Below are 16,245 nucleotides of genomic sequence, written 5' to 3'. Positions count from 1 at the left end.
TGAATTGATTTTTTTCTTATTTTTCGTTATTCTTCTTCTTCTATTCATGTAGAACGAACATTACGTTTGTTTTTGTTGTTGTTTTTTATAAATTGTTTATTAAAGAATTTGATTTAATTTGTGTAATTACTAAGGGGTTTGTTTTTTTATTCTTCTATATAATAATCGAATATATTATCTTATATAAACATACAGCGACATGTTTACTTGTTGTTGTTCTTTTAGAAATCCTTAAATTATGTTTATTTAAAAAATATATATAAAAAAGAAAGTAATATATCCTCAAAATTCACCAAAAAAGAAACATGGAAGGAAACATATTTTTGAAATTACAAATTTGCTTGATTGACGACACTTTCAATGCTAGACAGGGGGAGGGCGGTCGAACAAAACAAAAAATAGGGGCGTTTGAACAACTAAAATAACAAAGGAAGTTTGGAGTGTGGGGGAGACAAACAAGAATCAAAACAAAAATTGGAAAACTATTGCATTACCGTTAAGCATAATAACGACATGCATACTCTTGTTTTTGTTGAAGGCAATCAGCCAGCCAGGCAGCAGCCGTCATAATTGTGAATGAGAACGAACGCGATTGATTTAAAAAAAACAGAAACTTAAGAATTAGCATTGACAGTTATCAGCATTTCCGGGACGACTGTTTCGATCGGCATTCAAACGAATCTGATCGGGGAATTCATTGTAGAGTTCTACTTCAGCCTCCTGGGCCAAGGCGTTCTTGGCAATTGTCTGGAATGCCAGCTCCACATTGATGCCCTCCTTGGCCGATGTCTCGAAATAGGGAATATCGTTTTTCGACTGACACCACTGTTGAGCCCTTCGTGTCGACACCTGACGATTGTCCATGTCCACTTTGTTGCCCAGCACAACAAACGGAAAATGTTCGGGATCACGGGGACTGGCCTGTATTAAGAATTCATCACGCCACGAATCGAGGTTCTTGAATGAGTTGGGTGATGTGACGTCATAGACGAGAACACAACAATCAGCGCCGCGATAAAAAGCAACGCCCAGTGATTGGAAACGTTCCTGGCCGGCAGTATCCCAAATTTGCATTGTAACGACACGATCGTCGACCACCACCTCCTTCGTACAGAAATCAGCACCAATTGTGGCTTTATATTGATTTGAGAATCGTTTGCTCACATACTGGTTCATCAGTGAGGTTTTTCCAACGCTGCTGTCGCCCAAAATGATAACTTTCAAAAGGGACTTCTTACGTGTAGCCATCTTCTTCGTCTGCTGCTCCTATCCAATTAATTAAACAAAACTCGGGCGTCTTTTTTCCACCAATGCGTGTATATAAAACGTAATTACTTTATGGTATGGGATTTAATATTTTCTTTCGTGTTTCTTTTTTTTTTCGCTTCTCTTCTTCTGCCACACACACAAACTGCGCAGTTAGTTATTCAATATTTTTCGAGTTGGGATAAACTATTCCAATTTGTTATCAATTTTTTGGAAATGTGTGTTGAGGACTTGTGTTTTTTGTCAATTGCCGTTTAGCAATAATTTTTTTTCCTCAAATTTTATTCGTTCCGATGAAAAAACACTTTTTCTCGACAAGGAAAATACAAGTTTTATTGTGTAAATTTTTTTCTTTGTTTGTGGTTGTAGGGATAAGTAAATCGACTATCGTCCAATCGATGTTTGTCATTCATCAGACAATAACACAAAATTATTCATGATTGCTGTGAAATGTTTGTAATCGATAAAACAAATAGCTGTCACTTAAAAGTGCTAGTGTGTACATAGTTTAAAAGTCGAAATCGGCGTTTGATCTTTGAGGAAATCCCTGGACTGACTGATTTTGTTAGATTTATGGTCTATTCCCGTACTGCAAAAATCTACTAGATTTTACTATTTTCTTCGATAACATAAAGGAAAATTCGTTATCGTAGTAAAAATTAGTAGATTCTTGCAATACGGAAACATACCATTCATTTGTTTAAAACAAAACTTGTTTAATTAGGCGATGGCAACGCCGTCGTTGGTGTACATTGGTTACAAACAATTGGTATGTCCCCGTACTGCAAGAATCTACTATTTTTTACTCCGATAACACTTTTTTCCTTTATGATATCGAAGAAAATAGTAAAATCGAGTATATTCTTGCTGTACGGGAACAGACCAAATGTGTAACCGAGTTTACTTAGGGCATTTTATCCATTATAATAAGGTGATGTTTCCCGAAATTTAATTTTTATACAATTGCATTAAAAACATGCCAGAATTATCTATTAATATTATTATATATTCTATTAATAGATTTTGTCTTCATAAATTTGAAAAAATGTACCACTTGTTGTATATTTAATTTTGAGCTGCTTGCTCAGACCATAGTAGCATTTGTTGGCCAACGCTATCCTTCTCCGAATTTCAAAACTGATGTCATTAGTTTTATTTATGGCGGTACCAAGGTATATAAAAGGTTAACTCGCGGCTCAAATCAGCTCACTATAGTTACCCCATGTGACGCCACGGGGAGGGCAGTGTCTACAATTGAAGTGAAAAAGGGACTAAGATAAGCCTGGGCTTCGCCATGTTAAAGCTAATCGGAGCCGTTGCTTGGTATCTATCATCCCCATTCTATCGATGCTGGATGACCTTAAAAAAAACTGGATGACATTTGAGATCGAGTGGATTGACATTTGAGATCGAATGGATTTAGTAGTCTAAACCAAGATCTATTAATAAGATCACACAAGTAGCAATCAAAATCGGAAAACGGCTGTTTTTTATCAAGTCTAATGTCAAAAATTTCGACTTTGTTTACGTTTTCATAATGGAAGTCAATTCACGATAATGTATTTTGACAGCAAACTTGAGAGGTATCGATTTCCAGCTCGTATCCCTGGGTGACCTTATTTATAGGCCATGGTCTAAACGTAGCCTAAATTAAATTTTGAATTAAAATTTGCTTCCTGCATTACCTTATTAATAGGCCAAAATCCATCAGACAGGTTTGGTCGAAAATCGATCTAAACTACCCTAATAATTTACTGAATTTATCGCTTGTAAACAAACTAAACAGAGAAACCAGAAAAAAAATTGAAATATTCAATAGAAAATCCAACAAATTCCCGCAAAAATGTCATATTTACTAACGGAGATTGCATTGGAAATGTTGGGCTATAAATTCTACGATATTTATGGCGTACCCGAAGATATAAATAACTTTCAAAATCTCGCAGCAACAGATCGAGGCACTGATGGTAATCCAGCCAATGCTGAACCACATTTAGCCACCATACTAGGTTTGGATAACCAAATGTCCGGTGATAGAAATACTACAAAACGTAACCATAGTAATCTTGCACAAACATCGCAACCCCAGCCCCCGGGAAACAGTACATCATCACCACAGGATGTAATCAAAGTCAAAATACCCGAATTATTGGCCAAATTAACCGATATTGAAATCAATAAAGTCAAGGAACAAGTTTTAAGAAATAAACCATCTCTACCGGCCGATAGTCCAAATGAGGCGAAATCCAGTATACCGCATCTAATCGAATTGCAACATCAAAAACTCAGTGTGGAACAGCAGAACTTACAAAACTTTCGTAAATATGTGGAGCTAAGTTTGATGCAATTTAATCCGGTGTGTTTTGAAAAATATCTGGAAATGTTTAAAGGTACATAGGGGGTTGCTGAGGGATAACCTCAAAGAATTTTTTATTATTATTTACATGTCATCATATTGTGTGTACATATGCCAATTTATATTATATAGCTAGATTAAAATATTATTTATACATATAATTGAACGAAGCAGATGTTGTTTTCTTAGTCGATATTTGAATGGCACAATGTCTTAGGGTGTTTTAAGATATTTGATCGTTGGAATATATCCTCCGAATATATATCCCACTAATGTTGGTCGGAATCATTTTACAATGAATATACAACTGCACACATCGATATTATTACACCACACAACAGATTCCCACTGGCCAATAATGAATCACTACTGTTGCACAAATGTCCCTTGCATGTAAAACATTTTTCCACAGCATAGTGTATAGATACGCCGTGACATTTGAAATCTTGAAAGAATTTTATCGGACCCTTATGACAGCCACGTGAAAGTACTGTTGTTTCACCTGATTTTTTTTTTCCAAAATTAAGAATAATTTTTTTTTTCAAAAAATATTGTTTTAAGAAATACCATCAAAATATAGCCTTTTATAGCATCCTTTTGTTCCAGCCTCACAAGTTGTCACTTTGGTTTGATTGGCAGCAATAACATAACATGCCTCATCGGTTATATTGAAACAGGTAGGGTAAGTGCATATTTTTTTTACTATAATGAAATGTCAGTTTACTCTCTAAAAATGTATTTAATTAATTTGTAAAATTAGTGAAAAATGAATTGAAGAGATGTTTAAAACTAACTAAAAAATCTAAGAAGATGTCAATTTAAATTAAAGGTTTTAGTCGTTTTGAAGAACTCTACATTACCAGCTCGATTTAAATCCACCAATATTATTGTAGATTTATCAAGATATTTTTCATATTTGGTTATACGATTTTTTAGTTATTTGAATTAATTTGCAACAGATGCCGACTATTGGTACATGCCGGAGACCCAAAATTATCACATAATATTTCATTATTATGCGCACGGATGTTAAAAGAAGCACACCCGTATATATTTGGAATCAAGTTGTTACTGATATTGTTAATTTAATTTTATTTTCCAATTGTAAATTCGAACACACAATCGCTTGAGCAAATATTTATCTAAATATGAAAACCTATTTTTCCTTTTACTAACCACAAGAGACCTGAGTAATGTCTTTGCAAAAATCAGGGGGTTTTTATATATAATTTAATAATACGATGATATAAAATTTTTTTCTGAGGTCTGTAAGAAGCGTGGATTTGTATGCCCTTCACCACACTGTGGTACAGGGTATTATGTCTTTGTGCATATGTTTGTAACAGGCAAAAGTAAACGAGATAGACACATGGTTCCTTTTGAGAATATCCATAGAATCACTTTCTGAGTCGGTTTATGCATGTTCGTCCGTCTGTAGTTAGTTAGTTTGAAAAGAGGGGTGGTTTAAAAACCACCACATGTCCATTATGGGACATACACTTAAGCCATAGGAGGCCTGTTGTGCGCTCTAGGAAGGAAAGATATTTAGATTGGAATTATTTTTAAGTTTTTTGTTTGGTCTCCCTATTCTTCTAGGAATTCTGTGTTTTTACAGAAGTCCTTTAGTATTTTCCATTCACACCCCCTTTGATTCCGTCCGTCTGTAGATGTTAAATTGTAAACAAAGTACAGTTCGCATTTTTGATCCGATTTGGATGGAATTTGGCACAAGTCACTTACTTGACCAAATGACGAACCATATTGAAATTGGTGAAAATCGGTTCAGATTTAGGCATAGCTCCCATATATATTATTGTCCGATATAGGCACCAAAGTCCCTATATATATTTTAATTTGTACGAAATTTGGCATAACGTACTGAATTAGGTCCAGAATGATGTGTGCCAAGTATCGTGAAAATCGGTTCAGATTTAGATATAGCTCACATATATATTTTCGTCCGATTTTATGTAAATGGTGCACCAAAGTCCCTATATATCTTTCGATTTGCACGAAATTTGGCAAAGCGTACTGAACTAGGTTCAGAATGATGTGTGCTAAGTTTCGAGAAAATCAGGTCAGATTTCGATATAGCTCCCATATATATTTTCGTCCGATTTTCAGGAAATTTGGCATGGTGTACTAAATTAAGTCTAGAATGATGATGAACCTGAAAATCAGCTCAGATTTTGATATAGCTCACATATATATTTTCGTCCGATTTCAAGTCTACATAGGGGGGTTGCTGTAGTAGTAGGATTCGGCAGGTTCTCCCTCCCGAATCCTACTACTCGCACAAAAGTGGTAGAATCGGCGAAGATCACTGTCTCTGACAAAGGTGCTAAGCCGACTTCTGACCTGAAGCCCAGCTCGAAAGCGAACCCTAGTGAAAAGGCACAGGGAAAGGCTATTGAGAACATCCCAAAGCAAAATATCACCCATAAGGGTGATCAACGTGTGGAGGACTCTGTCTCAAAGCCCGATTCTAAGCCTAGCACTAGTGGTCGAAATAGGAAGAAGGGAACGTCAGGGGAGTAAATGTCGCTCTTCAGAAGGTCGCAACCCTCACCCAAGAAGACGATGACTTCTCGCCTGACAGACCCTTCTAACTCATATGCGGCTGTCGCTGGACAACAAACGGCGAAGAAACAGCTTAGTACAGAGAAGGGATCAACCTTCTCTGGTAAGGCGAACTCCAAAGTTCATAGCCAAAGGCAGCGTAAGCCATATGACAGACCGACCAAGGTAGCCGCTGATGAAGACCTTCAAGTGGCACAACGGACCTAACGGTCTCAGAGTGCTGCAACCACATATGTGACTGCACATCCCCTAACGTAACCTAACCTAGACCTTGGAAACACAAAATTGAAATTTATTATTAAGTTTTAGTTTTTTATTTGTAATAATACTTATAAATGCTAATATATAAATTTTTTATACTTAACAAGAAATTATTTCGAAACTAAAATATATCAGTTATTTATTAATTAATTAACAGCAAATTTAGAATAAGAAATTAATGACAGACAGATCGGGGTCGTGACATTAAATTTATAATTATAATAATAATAATGACAATTATAGGTTTAGTAATAAATAGAAACTCAGCTTATGGGTTAATTATGTTTTGTAGATTTGTTTTCCAAGAAATCTTCCATAGCACACTGGGCAACCAATCCAATTGAAAATATTTCTTTTATAAGCAAAAATTATATTAAAAAAAGATTCCCTAATCTTCCTTCTTTTGTTTACAATTCAATGAGAGGCCTTCTTTTCACTTCCCTTTGGGCTTGATAGGCCAGAATATCCTTCATGACCAGCTGACGAAACTGCTCATGGATATCTTCAAAATTAATTGGTTTATTGTGATTTTGTAGATCAATTAGAGATGGTTTAAATACTGTTGCAGCCAGTGATGCTATATTGGCATTATTCGATTGGTGTTTATTGATGATGGCCGGTTGCTGGTTTTGTTGTTGGCGCAGAGGTTGTATTGTTGTCTGTGTAGGAACATAAAATTCACTTCTAGCCGTCGTTGTAACACCCGTGGTAAATTGTGATGATGTTGGCGGTATACCTCGGGGCGGTGCAACAGGACTAGTTTCATTGCCTGCAACGACAGAGAAAAGTTTATAACCTTTTCGTGGAAAGATACAACAAAAATAATCCAAATAACACATATTTTCCATTTGTTTTGTTTGTTTTTTTGAATTGCAACAACAAACTTCGTTTTGCCGTATACTTTCATGTGTGATTCTGAATAAAGACCGAGAGACTGGGATTAAATCCGCCGTTATAACTCTCTTTAAGGTGACATATGTGACATATACCTACATACATATATGCTTGAATGAATGCATTTGTTTTGTGTTGTTGTTGTTTCTCATCATATCAGCTGCCCGAGAGCTGATAAAGCCAGTTTCATATTCATTACATAGGGATTTGGGTAAATAAATAAAAACAAAAAATAAAAATATGAAATTCGATCGTGTTTTAAAGGGCACAAATGACAAACTGTCAACCACAAAAAAAAAAAAAAACCAACAGCAAATTTGTTGTGCAAATTTTAATATTTTTTTTGAAAATATTATTTTTTTTTTTTTGAAAATTATAAAAAAAAATTATTGAAAATATAAAAATCAATTTTAAATCAATTATCGCGTGTTATATGCATTGAAAAGTTTTTAAAATCAACCATAAATTTGTTTTTTGAAAAATCCACTCAGACCCTAGTCCTTAAAAATATTTAAAACCAGTAAGGAAAGAAGAAAAGTCGGACTAGGCCGACTATATGATACCCTTCACCACTTTGAGTATATTGTACTATTGTACATATGTGTCCTAATAGACGTCGAACTTTTCGAAGAAACATTGACATGAAATTGAACGGACTTAAATATGCGAACTTGATTTATACGTGAACCGACTAACATCAATCCCAACACATGCCATTCTGCAACCTTTTCTAAATTTTGTAAATAGATTTAAAGCAAACTGTACACATGCACCCATTGATTATTTGGTAAACATGAATAGGACGAAAAAATATATATATCTAAATGTGAACTGATTTCAAGGAAACTTGCAAGAGATTAATCTATACTAATTTCAGTACGTTGTGTCAATCGACCTTGCTATGGGTCTTTAGCACCATTTACTTAAAATCGGACAAAAGTATAGGGAACTTAATGCACCATTTACATAAAATGGCACGAAATTATTTTTGGGAGTTATATCTGAACCGATCTTCATGAAACTTAGAACACATCATTTTGGACCTAATTCAGTACCCTATATCAAATTTCGTGCAAATCGAAAGATTTTCAATTTCAATTTCTGTTTATTGCTTGTAATATATAAAATTCATTTACAATTTAGTATTTATAAGACAAGAGCTTAGGGATATACAATTCCTGTTCTACTATATCATTATGTTGATTAAATAATATACTTGATAATACATCATTCGATGAAGGTAGGGGAAAAAGCAAAATAAAAACCCATTGAATATTTTTTTTTTTTTTTTATGAATTAAGAGTTAAGAGTTAAAATTTCTATGACACTAGATCATTAATATGTGAGTATTGAGATATTTGACATCTGTCTTTAAATAAATCCGTCAAGATATTGATTCTTTCCAGAACAGATTGGAATCCCGTGAGAGTGTGTAATCTGCTAGTGGAATATAACCAAGGAAGGTTATAAATCATTTTTAGTAGCTTGTTTTGTGTAACTTGAAGTTTTTTGATATGACATTTTGCAGACGAAGACCATACTGGAGCACAGTAAAACATTACTGGTTGAAAAATTGATTTGTAGATAATCATCTTATTTTCAACATTAAGTTCGGAGTTCCTATTTATCAACGGGTACATAATTCTGGTGATCTTGTTTAGTTTGTCCATTATGTAAGAAATGTGTGCTTTGAATGTTAATCTTTTATCGAGTATGATTCCTAAATATTTTACATTATTACTCCATTCGATGTTGTTGTTATTTAAGATAATTGGTCTGTGAGGTAAGAAACAATTTTTACGCTTCCTAGTAAAGAAAATGGCTTCAGTTTTTTCAGGATTTAGTAAAATCTTCCATTTATGAAAATAAGAGTGCAGCTTATTTAATGCCGATTCCAATGTGTTAATAATATTAATTGCATATATATCAGAGCACATAATTGATGTGTCGTCAGCAAAAATTGATGTTGTGCATCCTATAGGTATGTCGTATGTAAAAATGTTGTATAATATTGGCGAAAGACACGATCCTTGGGGACATCCAGCATTAATATTGATTTTTGATGAAGCTGAGGCGCCGATGTAAACTTTAAATGATCTATCCTTTAGGAAACTTTGTATAATTTTGATAAGATATAAAGGAAAGTTCAATTTCTTAAGTTTGAAAATTAATCCGTCATGCCAGACAGAATCAAAAGCTGCTTTTATATCCAATAGACCATTCCGGTAGATTTACCTAAGTTAAAGTTTTCGAGGACCATGTTTTTAATTTTAAAAAGAGGGTGAGCGGTATTATGTTGCGTTCGGAATCCAAACTGTTGGGGTGGAAGAATTTTCTTTTGGTTGGTAAAATCAATAACTTTTTCTTTGATGACTGATTCCAATAATTTGCTTAACGATGACAACAAACTGATAGGTCTGTATGATGCAGGGCTATCGGGAGACTTATTTGGTTTAAGTAAAGGAATTGTTTTTGAACATTTCCATGCAGTTGGAAAGTATGACAATTTTAGGCATGAGTTTAAAATAGTAGTTAGGAATTGTTTCCCTTTTTTACTTAAATTTTTTAAACATGTGTTGTTTGTTCCATCCATTCCTGGTGCTTTTCTGATCTTTAATTTTTTTAATAATCCGTCGGTTTTGGCAACATTAATCAGACAATGTTCATCAGTATCCGAGTTTGTGTGTTGTATTTGTGTCGACGATGAATTAACTTCACAAATAGTGGTTGGGTCGCTAAGATTGTTTGTTAAGCCGTGATTTGTTTTAAAATGATTTGCTATTATGTCACATTTATCCTTTTGAGTGTAGTAAGATGAGTTGTTGTGGTATAATGTTGGAATGTTTTTAGTTTTCCGACGTAAAACTTTTGATACTTTCCACAGTGGCTTAGAGGCGTAATCTAGTTCAGATAGCATTTGATTCCAAGATTTGCTTCTAAAAGACAATAATTCTTTGTTGATGATTTTATTCAAACGATTCATTTGATAACGGTCAGAGTCTTCTCTGAATCTTTTAAAATTCCGTTTGTACACATTTCTGTGCTGTATTAGGATAATTATATGATGTGGAATGGACTTATTCGGATAAGATTGTACGCGTTTAGGAACGCTAAAGTCTATACCACCTTTAATGACTCTCGTTAACTCTTGAATCATAAAATCGATTTGGTTTGAGTCAGTGCATAATGTGGCTTCATCTGTATAAGGAATGTTTTTATTTATAAACCTTTTATATCTACACCAATTTGCTTTATTGTAGTCAAAATATAACGTTTCTGCCTTTACTGTATTTGTATTGACTTCACAGATGACTGGTAAATGATCAGAGCATAAATCATTTATGGTTTTAATGCTGCTCTGTGCCATAAACTTTTACTAGTCAACATAGGCGTTGATCTCTGTTCGTTTTGTTGTGACTGATATATTTTTTGATAAAATATGTTCTGTACTACTCGAACAATCGATTTGATATAATAAATGCCAATATCAATCGATATTTTCTCACGTACTGCAAAAGTATTCTGGCCTTCTTCAATAAAGGCTATCGAAGTTGTATCGTTCCTTTAAGTTAATTGCCATTTTTTGAGTTATTATTTCAAATATGTATTTATTTTGAGAATTATTTACTGTTTTCTACTAATTCTAGCAATTTCTGGTGCATTCGAACCTTAATTTTCTATAATAAAGGTGATTTTCTGAATGTTAGGTGTACTGTAGAAATTTTTGGCAATTTTGATAAATTTTACAGATTTTTTCAAAATTGTTTTTCTGTAAATGATTTTATAGATGCTTAATTTGCATAACTTACCTAAATTTAAGTGAATTTTTAAAAATATGTTCAAAAAAATGCAGTAAAGTAAAAAAATCACACAATGTTTTAATTATGTGGCCACTTCAAAGTTGATGTATTTTCATAAAACCGTTATTTATGGAAAAATTGCATGCAATAATTTTCTATTTTCACACTAAATCTCTTAAGTGCAGTATATGGAAGTGTTCTGAATTAAAAAATTTTCAAAAATACTTCAAATGAATTGAGGGCTGATCAAAAAATGTTTACCACAATAAATGTTTTAATTGCGTGACCACCACTGTATATGGGAGGTATATCTAAATCTGAACCGATTTTTTCCAATTTCAATAGGGTTTGTCCCTGGGCCAAATAAGTGACTTGTGCCAAATTTCATTAAAATCGGATTATAAATGCGACCTGTACATTGTTTACAATTTAACATTAACAGACGGATGGACGAACATGCATAACTCGATTCAGAAAGTGATTCTATAGATATTCTCAAAAGGAACCATGTGTCTATCTCGTTTCCATTTGCCTGTTGCAATAAGACATAATACCCTGTACCACAGTGTGGTGAAGGGTATAAAAATCAACCATGAATACAGACCTATATTAAAAAAAGTAACAAGAAACGTGGATTTTTTAAATAATTATTTCTGAGGTCTACAAGAGGCGTGGATTTGTTAAATAATTTTTTTTTCCTCAACAAGAGGCGTGGATTTTTGAAAAAAAAAATTCTGAGGTCTACAAGATTCGTGGATTTTTTAAAAATTTTTTTCTGAGGTCTACAAGATTCGTGGATTTTTAAAAATTTTTTTTCTGAGGTCTACAAGATTCGTGGATTTTTAAACATTTTTTTCTGAGGTCTACAAGAAGCGTGGATTTTTTAACAGACCTATATTCAAAAAAAGATATATTTTTAAAAATCCCATGATGGCTGCAGACTTAAAACCAATTTTTAAAAACCTAGGCTTGATGAAGTTTGAAATAATTAAAGAAAAAAATCATCGCTTTGTTGTAGGCTTTGAAAAATTAACCATTAGGAAATGATGAAAGGAACATCCACGCGGACTGTAGACTTAGAATGGAATTGAACATGAAAAAATATATTTTTTTTTATATAATTCTCGTGTTTAGATGTTCTATAAAAATATTTTTTTAAAAATCCATATTTTTAGATGGACCACAAAAAAATTAAAATTTAAATATCCACCCTTTTATGTGAATACAAATTTGTTAAAAATGTTATTGTTGGTTTTACAAGCAATCAAAAAGGTTTCCATTTGTTTTCAATACAATTTGTTTGTTCATATCAGAAGAAAGAAATCTAATTTAATTTTTATCTAATGAAACCTCCAAAGGCTCTTATCACACTTGTAAACAAATACCCATATCAAAACTATTTGTTGTTTATTTTGCGAAAATCAACAATGTCGATCGAACTTACTCAACTGGGAATTGCGTTGTGACGAAGAACCAAAATGGCCATTTATAAATGGCATATTTGTATCGTTGCCATTTGTTGTAGTAGTACCACCGGGTATAGGTGGAGCTGGGCGATTAAATGGATTTGTGCGGCGTGGTGGTGGTTTGGGTGTTAATGTTGCCGCCGAAGTTTGGACAGTCTCTGTTGTTATTTCTAGAAAAAATAATTTTTTTTAAAGAAAATAGATTTCATTAATTTGATTCTTTACAACTTACTATTCCGAGAACCTTCAATTTCTTCCAGCTGTCGTTGTAATTCATCAACCATTAGTTTTTTATATTCATAACCGGCACACGTTAGGGCCTTCATCCAGGACTCCATACTTTCCTGAGATTCGGCTTGCAGAATATATGTACGATTTCCATTGAAGGCAATTTCAAACCAATATTGATCACTTTCTTCGGACAATTCTAAATTGGGAGAAACAAACAAACACACACAAAAGTGTTTCAATGAGTAAGCATCACGCAAAATTTTTATAAATAGTATATTAGCCACCACAACCAATATGGCACAGTGAACTCACCTATTGTGCAACCTTCAACAATTATAAGGCCCAATGGTTCCTTGTCGCCCTTCTTCTCAAAATAGAACAGCAAATTTCCCTTGAGCACAAAATAACGCTTCTGGAATGCCTTGTTGACCTCTCCCCTCTTGTAGAGGAATCCTTCTTTGTCGTATGGTGGAGTTGAAGCAAAAACACACAGATTCTTTTCGTTGATTTTCATGGTGAAGCAGCGGCTGCGTCTTTATACGAAATAGATTGCGACCATCAACCACTGAAGACTTTTTATACGTTGGAATACAAAAACATTACAAAAATTCCGTATTTAAATGTCGTTTTAGGTAAAAAAGAAATTGATTGGTTTAGTAATTCCTCGTAATACAGGTAAACAGACCACAGCAACTAGGGTTACATAGATCGACTTTTGTCTAAATGACTTTGGCATTGAAGTAGGCATATATGTTGTGTTCCCGTACAATAAAAGTGGGAAATTTTTGAAAAATTTTATAGGAAAAACCGAACCGAATGCCTGCTTTGTTCCAAATACTGCAAGGGTGATTTAAAATAAATTTCGTATGTAAATTCAGTCACCCTTGCATTTTTGTTAACCCAATGGGTTTAAATTGTCAATTTCATTGCATATATATGTCATTTATTTGACATGATGTTTAAGCGTGTTTTTTAAATACACATTTTTTGTCATTAGCATCGTTTTTTTAAAAAAATATGTTTCTAAGGTCCATTATAAGGATGGATTTTTTAAAAATATTTTTAAAAAATCTAGATCTGCTGATAATCAATAAAAAAACTTAAAAAACACTCCAACTGTAGTCTTCGAAAATAATCTGAAAAAAATCTGAGTTTGCTGAGGACCATTTAAAATATTTTTTAAAAAATCACCCCTCCATTTAGTGCAGCTGTTGACTCATTAACTGACAAAGTGCGTAATTTCTACTTGAATTCGATGTGCAATGTTGCCAACCATATGAAATATTATAAGGATGCAATAATAAGGTTATGATGCAAAATATAGGTTATGTATAGATGCAATAATAAGGTTATGTATCAAAACAAAAACCTTTTTTTAGTCTCGACCACGATGCAATAATAAGGTGATGTATCAAAAAAAACCTTTGTTTTGTCTCGACCCTCTGTCAAATATTTCTTTATAATATTTCACATGGTTGGCAACATTGCACATCGAATTCAAGTAGCTAAATGGAGACGGCGTCAACACCAGAAGATAAAACAAGATAAACAGGCGATATAATGGCCACCACAAACTGTTTGATGTGCGCTGCGTTTTGAAGTTAAATATATTTTAACTTTTTGCGTGCGTTAACGCGATAACAAAAACGCTCAACGCGAACATTCTGTTTAGCCCTTAATGGCCACCACAAACTGTTGCGGTTAAATTAAATCAAGAGTCTTGCATGTTCTACAATAATCTAATATTAATAATTCATAAAATTTATTTCAATTAAAATGGCCCCTTTGTTGACATGTTAAATGGGCCTTTATATACAATCAATGAACTAATCGATAACTTAACAATCGTTACGTCGTCAACATGTTTTGACGGCGGCAACAACAGAAGATAAAACCAGATTTATACTTAGGCGACATAATGGCTACCACAGACTGTTGCGGTTAAATTGAATCAACAAAATTATATTTAGAAACATTTGTTTTTATCAGGGACAACAGTACAATGATATGTGAAATATCCATCGATTGCATAGTAGTACAATGACAGATATATTTGAATGAAATATAAAATAAGAATAGATTTATACGAAGATTGCGGTTGGATGAATCAACAAATTGTTGTTGTTATATTTTTAAATAATTATTTTTTTACAAGCGATGGTATGTGTTGGAATTTATAAGAAATAAATAGAAATGTGAAATATGGCATCAGTAACGATTATATTGTTGGACTTATACGGGTGTGTTTTTTTCTTAGTCGGTCGTGCATAATGATGAAATATTATCTGGTGATTTTGGGCCTCCTTTTCTTTGTGGAATTAAATCGTGCTGGTAATAAAATATTTTGTGTGGGTTCGCATACAAAAACTGGGAAAATATTTTAATTTTATCATTAATTACGTTCGGTGTAAATGTGATTATAAAAAATCTTGCTAAATCTGAAACGGAACAATTAGAGCGGGTTTCGAATACAAAATCCACTTGATTTCAAACGTCAATTCCATGGCCTATATGTCACGTTAAACCTTGTCACAAATCCAGTGGGTTATATTTGACGTATACGCTATGGAATTGACATTTATGATCGAATAGATTTCACAAATCTAAACACGTTTTTTCAATTTTAGATGTTATGGACACTGTTGTAAGCAGCGTTTTCAATTCCAAGAAAGATGTAATATCCTGCTATAAATGTTTCAATATAACCGATGAGGGCTGTAATGACATTAATCCAAATAACACCCATTTGATAGAAACTTGTGATGCCGGAACAAAAGGATGTCTGAAAAGGCTATATTTTGATGGTAGTTTTTTTAAAATATATTCAATTTTTGTCATATTCAATCCTTTTTTGTACAAATTTCAGGTGAAACAACAGTATTATCACGCGGCTGTCATAAAGGCTCGATAAAATTTTTCCAAGATTTTAAATGCAATGATGTCTCGGTAAATTATGCTGTTGAAAAATGTTTTGTATGCAAAGGAAATTTGTGTAACAGTGGTGATTCATTATGGGCCAGTGGTAAATTAATTTATGGTCTTATTTTATCTATTTGGACCGGAATATGTTCGTTATATTGAGAAGTGTAATATCTTCAAAATATAGATATAAAATATTTATTTTATTTATCATGTATTTTTTTATATGCAATTAATTTTTTTTCAATTTCTTGATAAATAAAAAAATAAAATTAGAAACAAGTAGCTGAATTTTAAAAGTTGTGGAATTATAACAAAGCGTTTTTAACGGCTTAACCTACTTTATGAGGATTTATTTGACATATATGCAAAGGAATCGACAATTGAAATCCACTGGGTTAACGAAATCTGGTTAAATGTGGACGTACTATTAGTAGTAAAATAATAAAAAAATTGTGGATCAGCAGATATT

At 33.1% G+C, this 16,245-nt stretch overlaps 3 protein-coding genes across 3 annotated transcripts; 1 reads left to right on the top strand and 2 right to left on the bottom strand.

Moving 5' to 3' along the window:
• Positions 1 to 596: 596 nt before the first annotated feature.
• Positions 597 to 1,256, bottom strand: LOC133331974 (ras-related protein rab7). Its single transcript, XM_061540360.1, has one exon. It carries the CDS (start codon positions 1,246 to 1,248, stop codon positions 622 to 624), a length of 627 nt encoding a protein of 208 aa, XP_061396344.1. The 5' UTR covers positions 1,249 to 1,256; the 3' UTR covers positions 597 to 621.
• A 1,853-nt stretch (positions 1,257 to 3,109) lies between these two features.
• LOC133331969 (uncharacterized) lies at positions 3,110 to 3,664 on the top strand. The gene has a single exon (XM_061540355.1). It carries the CDS (start codon positions 3,110 to 3,112, stop codon positions 3,662 to 3,664), a length of 555 nt encoding a protein of 184 aa, XP_061396339.1.
• Positions 3,665 to 6,870: 3,206 nt separating this feature from the next.
• Positions 6,871 to 13,371, bottom strand: LOC133331968 (sesquipedalian-1). Its single transcript, XM_061540354.1, has 4 exons — positions 13,167 to 13,371; positions 12,856 to 13,050; positions 12,602 to 12,793; positions 6,871 to 7,232 (listed from the first exon to the last, which is right to left on the bottom strand). The coding sequence occupies exons 1-4, from the start codon at positions 13,366 to 13,368 to the stop codon at positions 6,871 to 6,873; spliced, it is 951 nt and encodes a 316-aa protein (XP_061396338.1). The 5' UTR covers positions 13,369 to 13,371.
• Positions 13,372 to 16,245: the final 2,874 nt, after the last annotated feature.

Source organism: Musca vetustissima, unplaced genomic scaffold (assembly GCF_032173495.1).
Source record: "Musca vetustissima isolate MV318-11 ecotype Yass unplaced genomic scaffold, APGP_CSIRO_Mvet_v1 utg3401, whole genome shotgun sequence".
Taxonomy (NCBI): domain Eukaryota; kingdom Metazoa; phylum Arthropoda; class Insecta; order Diptera; family Muscidae; genus Musca; species Musca vetustissima.
The sequence above is the reverse complement of the archived record's forward strand: the minus strand, read 5'-3'. Positions and strand labels throughout refer to the sequence as shown.

What these genes read in the sequence shown, in the direction of transcription:
- LOC133331974 (XM_061540360.1), bottom strand. Translation starts at nt 1,248, where the DNA reads ATGGCTACACGTAAGAAGTCCCTTTTGAAAGTTATCATTTTGGGCGAC.
- LOC133331969 (XM_061540355.1), top strand. Translation starts at nt 3,110, where the DNA reads ATGTCATATTTACTAACGGAGATTGCATTGGAAATGTTGGGCTATAAA.
- LOC133331968 (XM_061540354.1), bottom strand. Translation starts at nt 13,368, where the DNA reads ATGAAAATCAACGAAAAGAATCTGTGTGTTTTTGCTTCAACTCCACCA. An exon ending in TGTTGAAGGTTGCACAATAG is followed by an intron (nt 13,051 to 13,166) that starts GTGAGTTCACTG and finishes CTCCCAATTTAG; the next exon opens with AATTGTCCGAAGAAAGTGAT. An exon ending in AATTGAAGGTTCTCGGAATA is followed by an intron (nt 12,794 to 12,855) that starts GTAAGTTGTAAA and finishes TATTTTTTCTAG; the next exon opens with AAATAACAACAGAGACTGTC.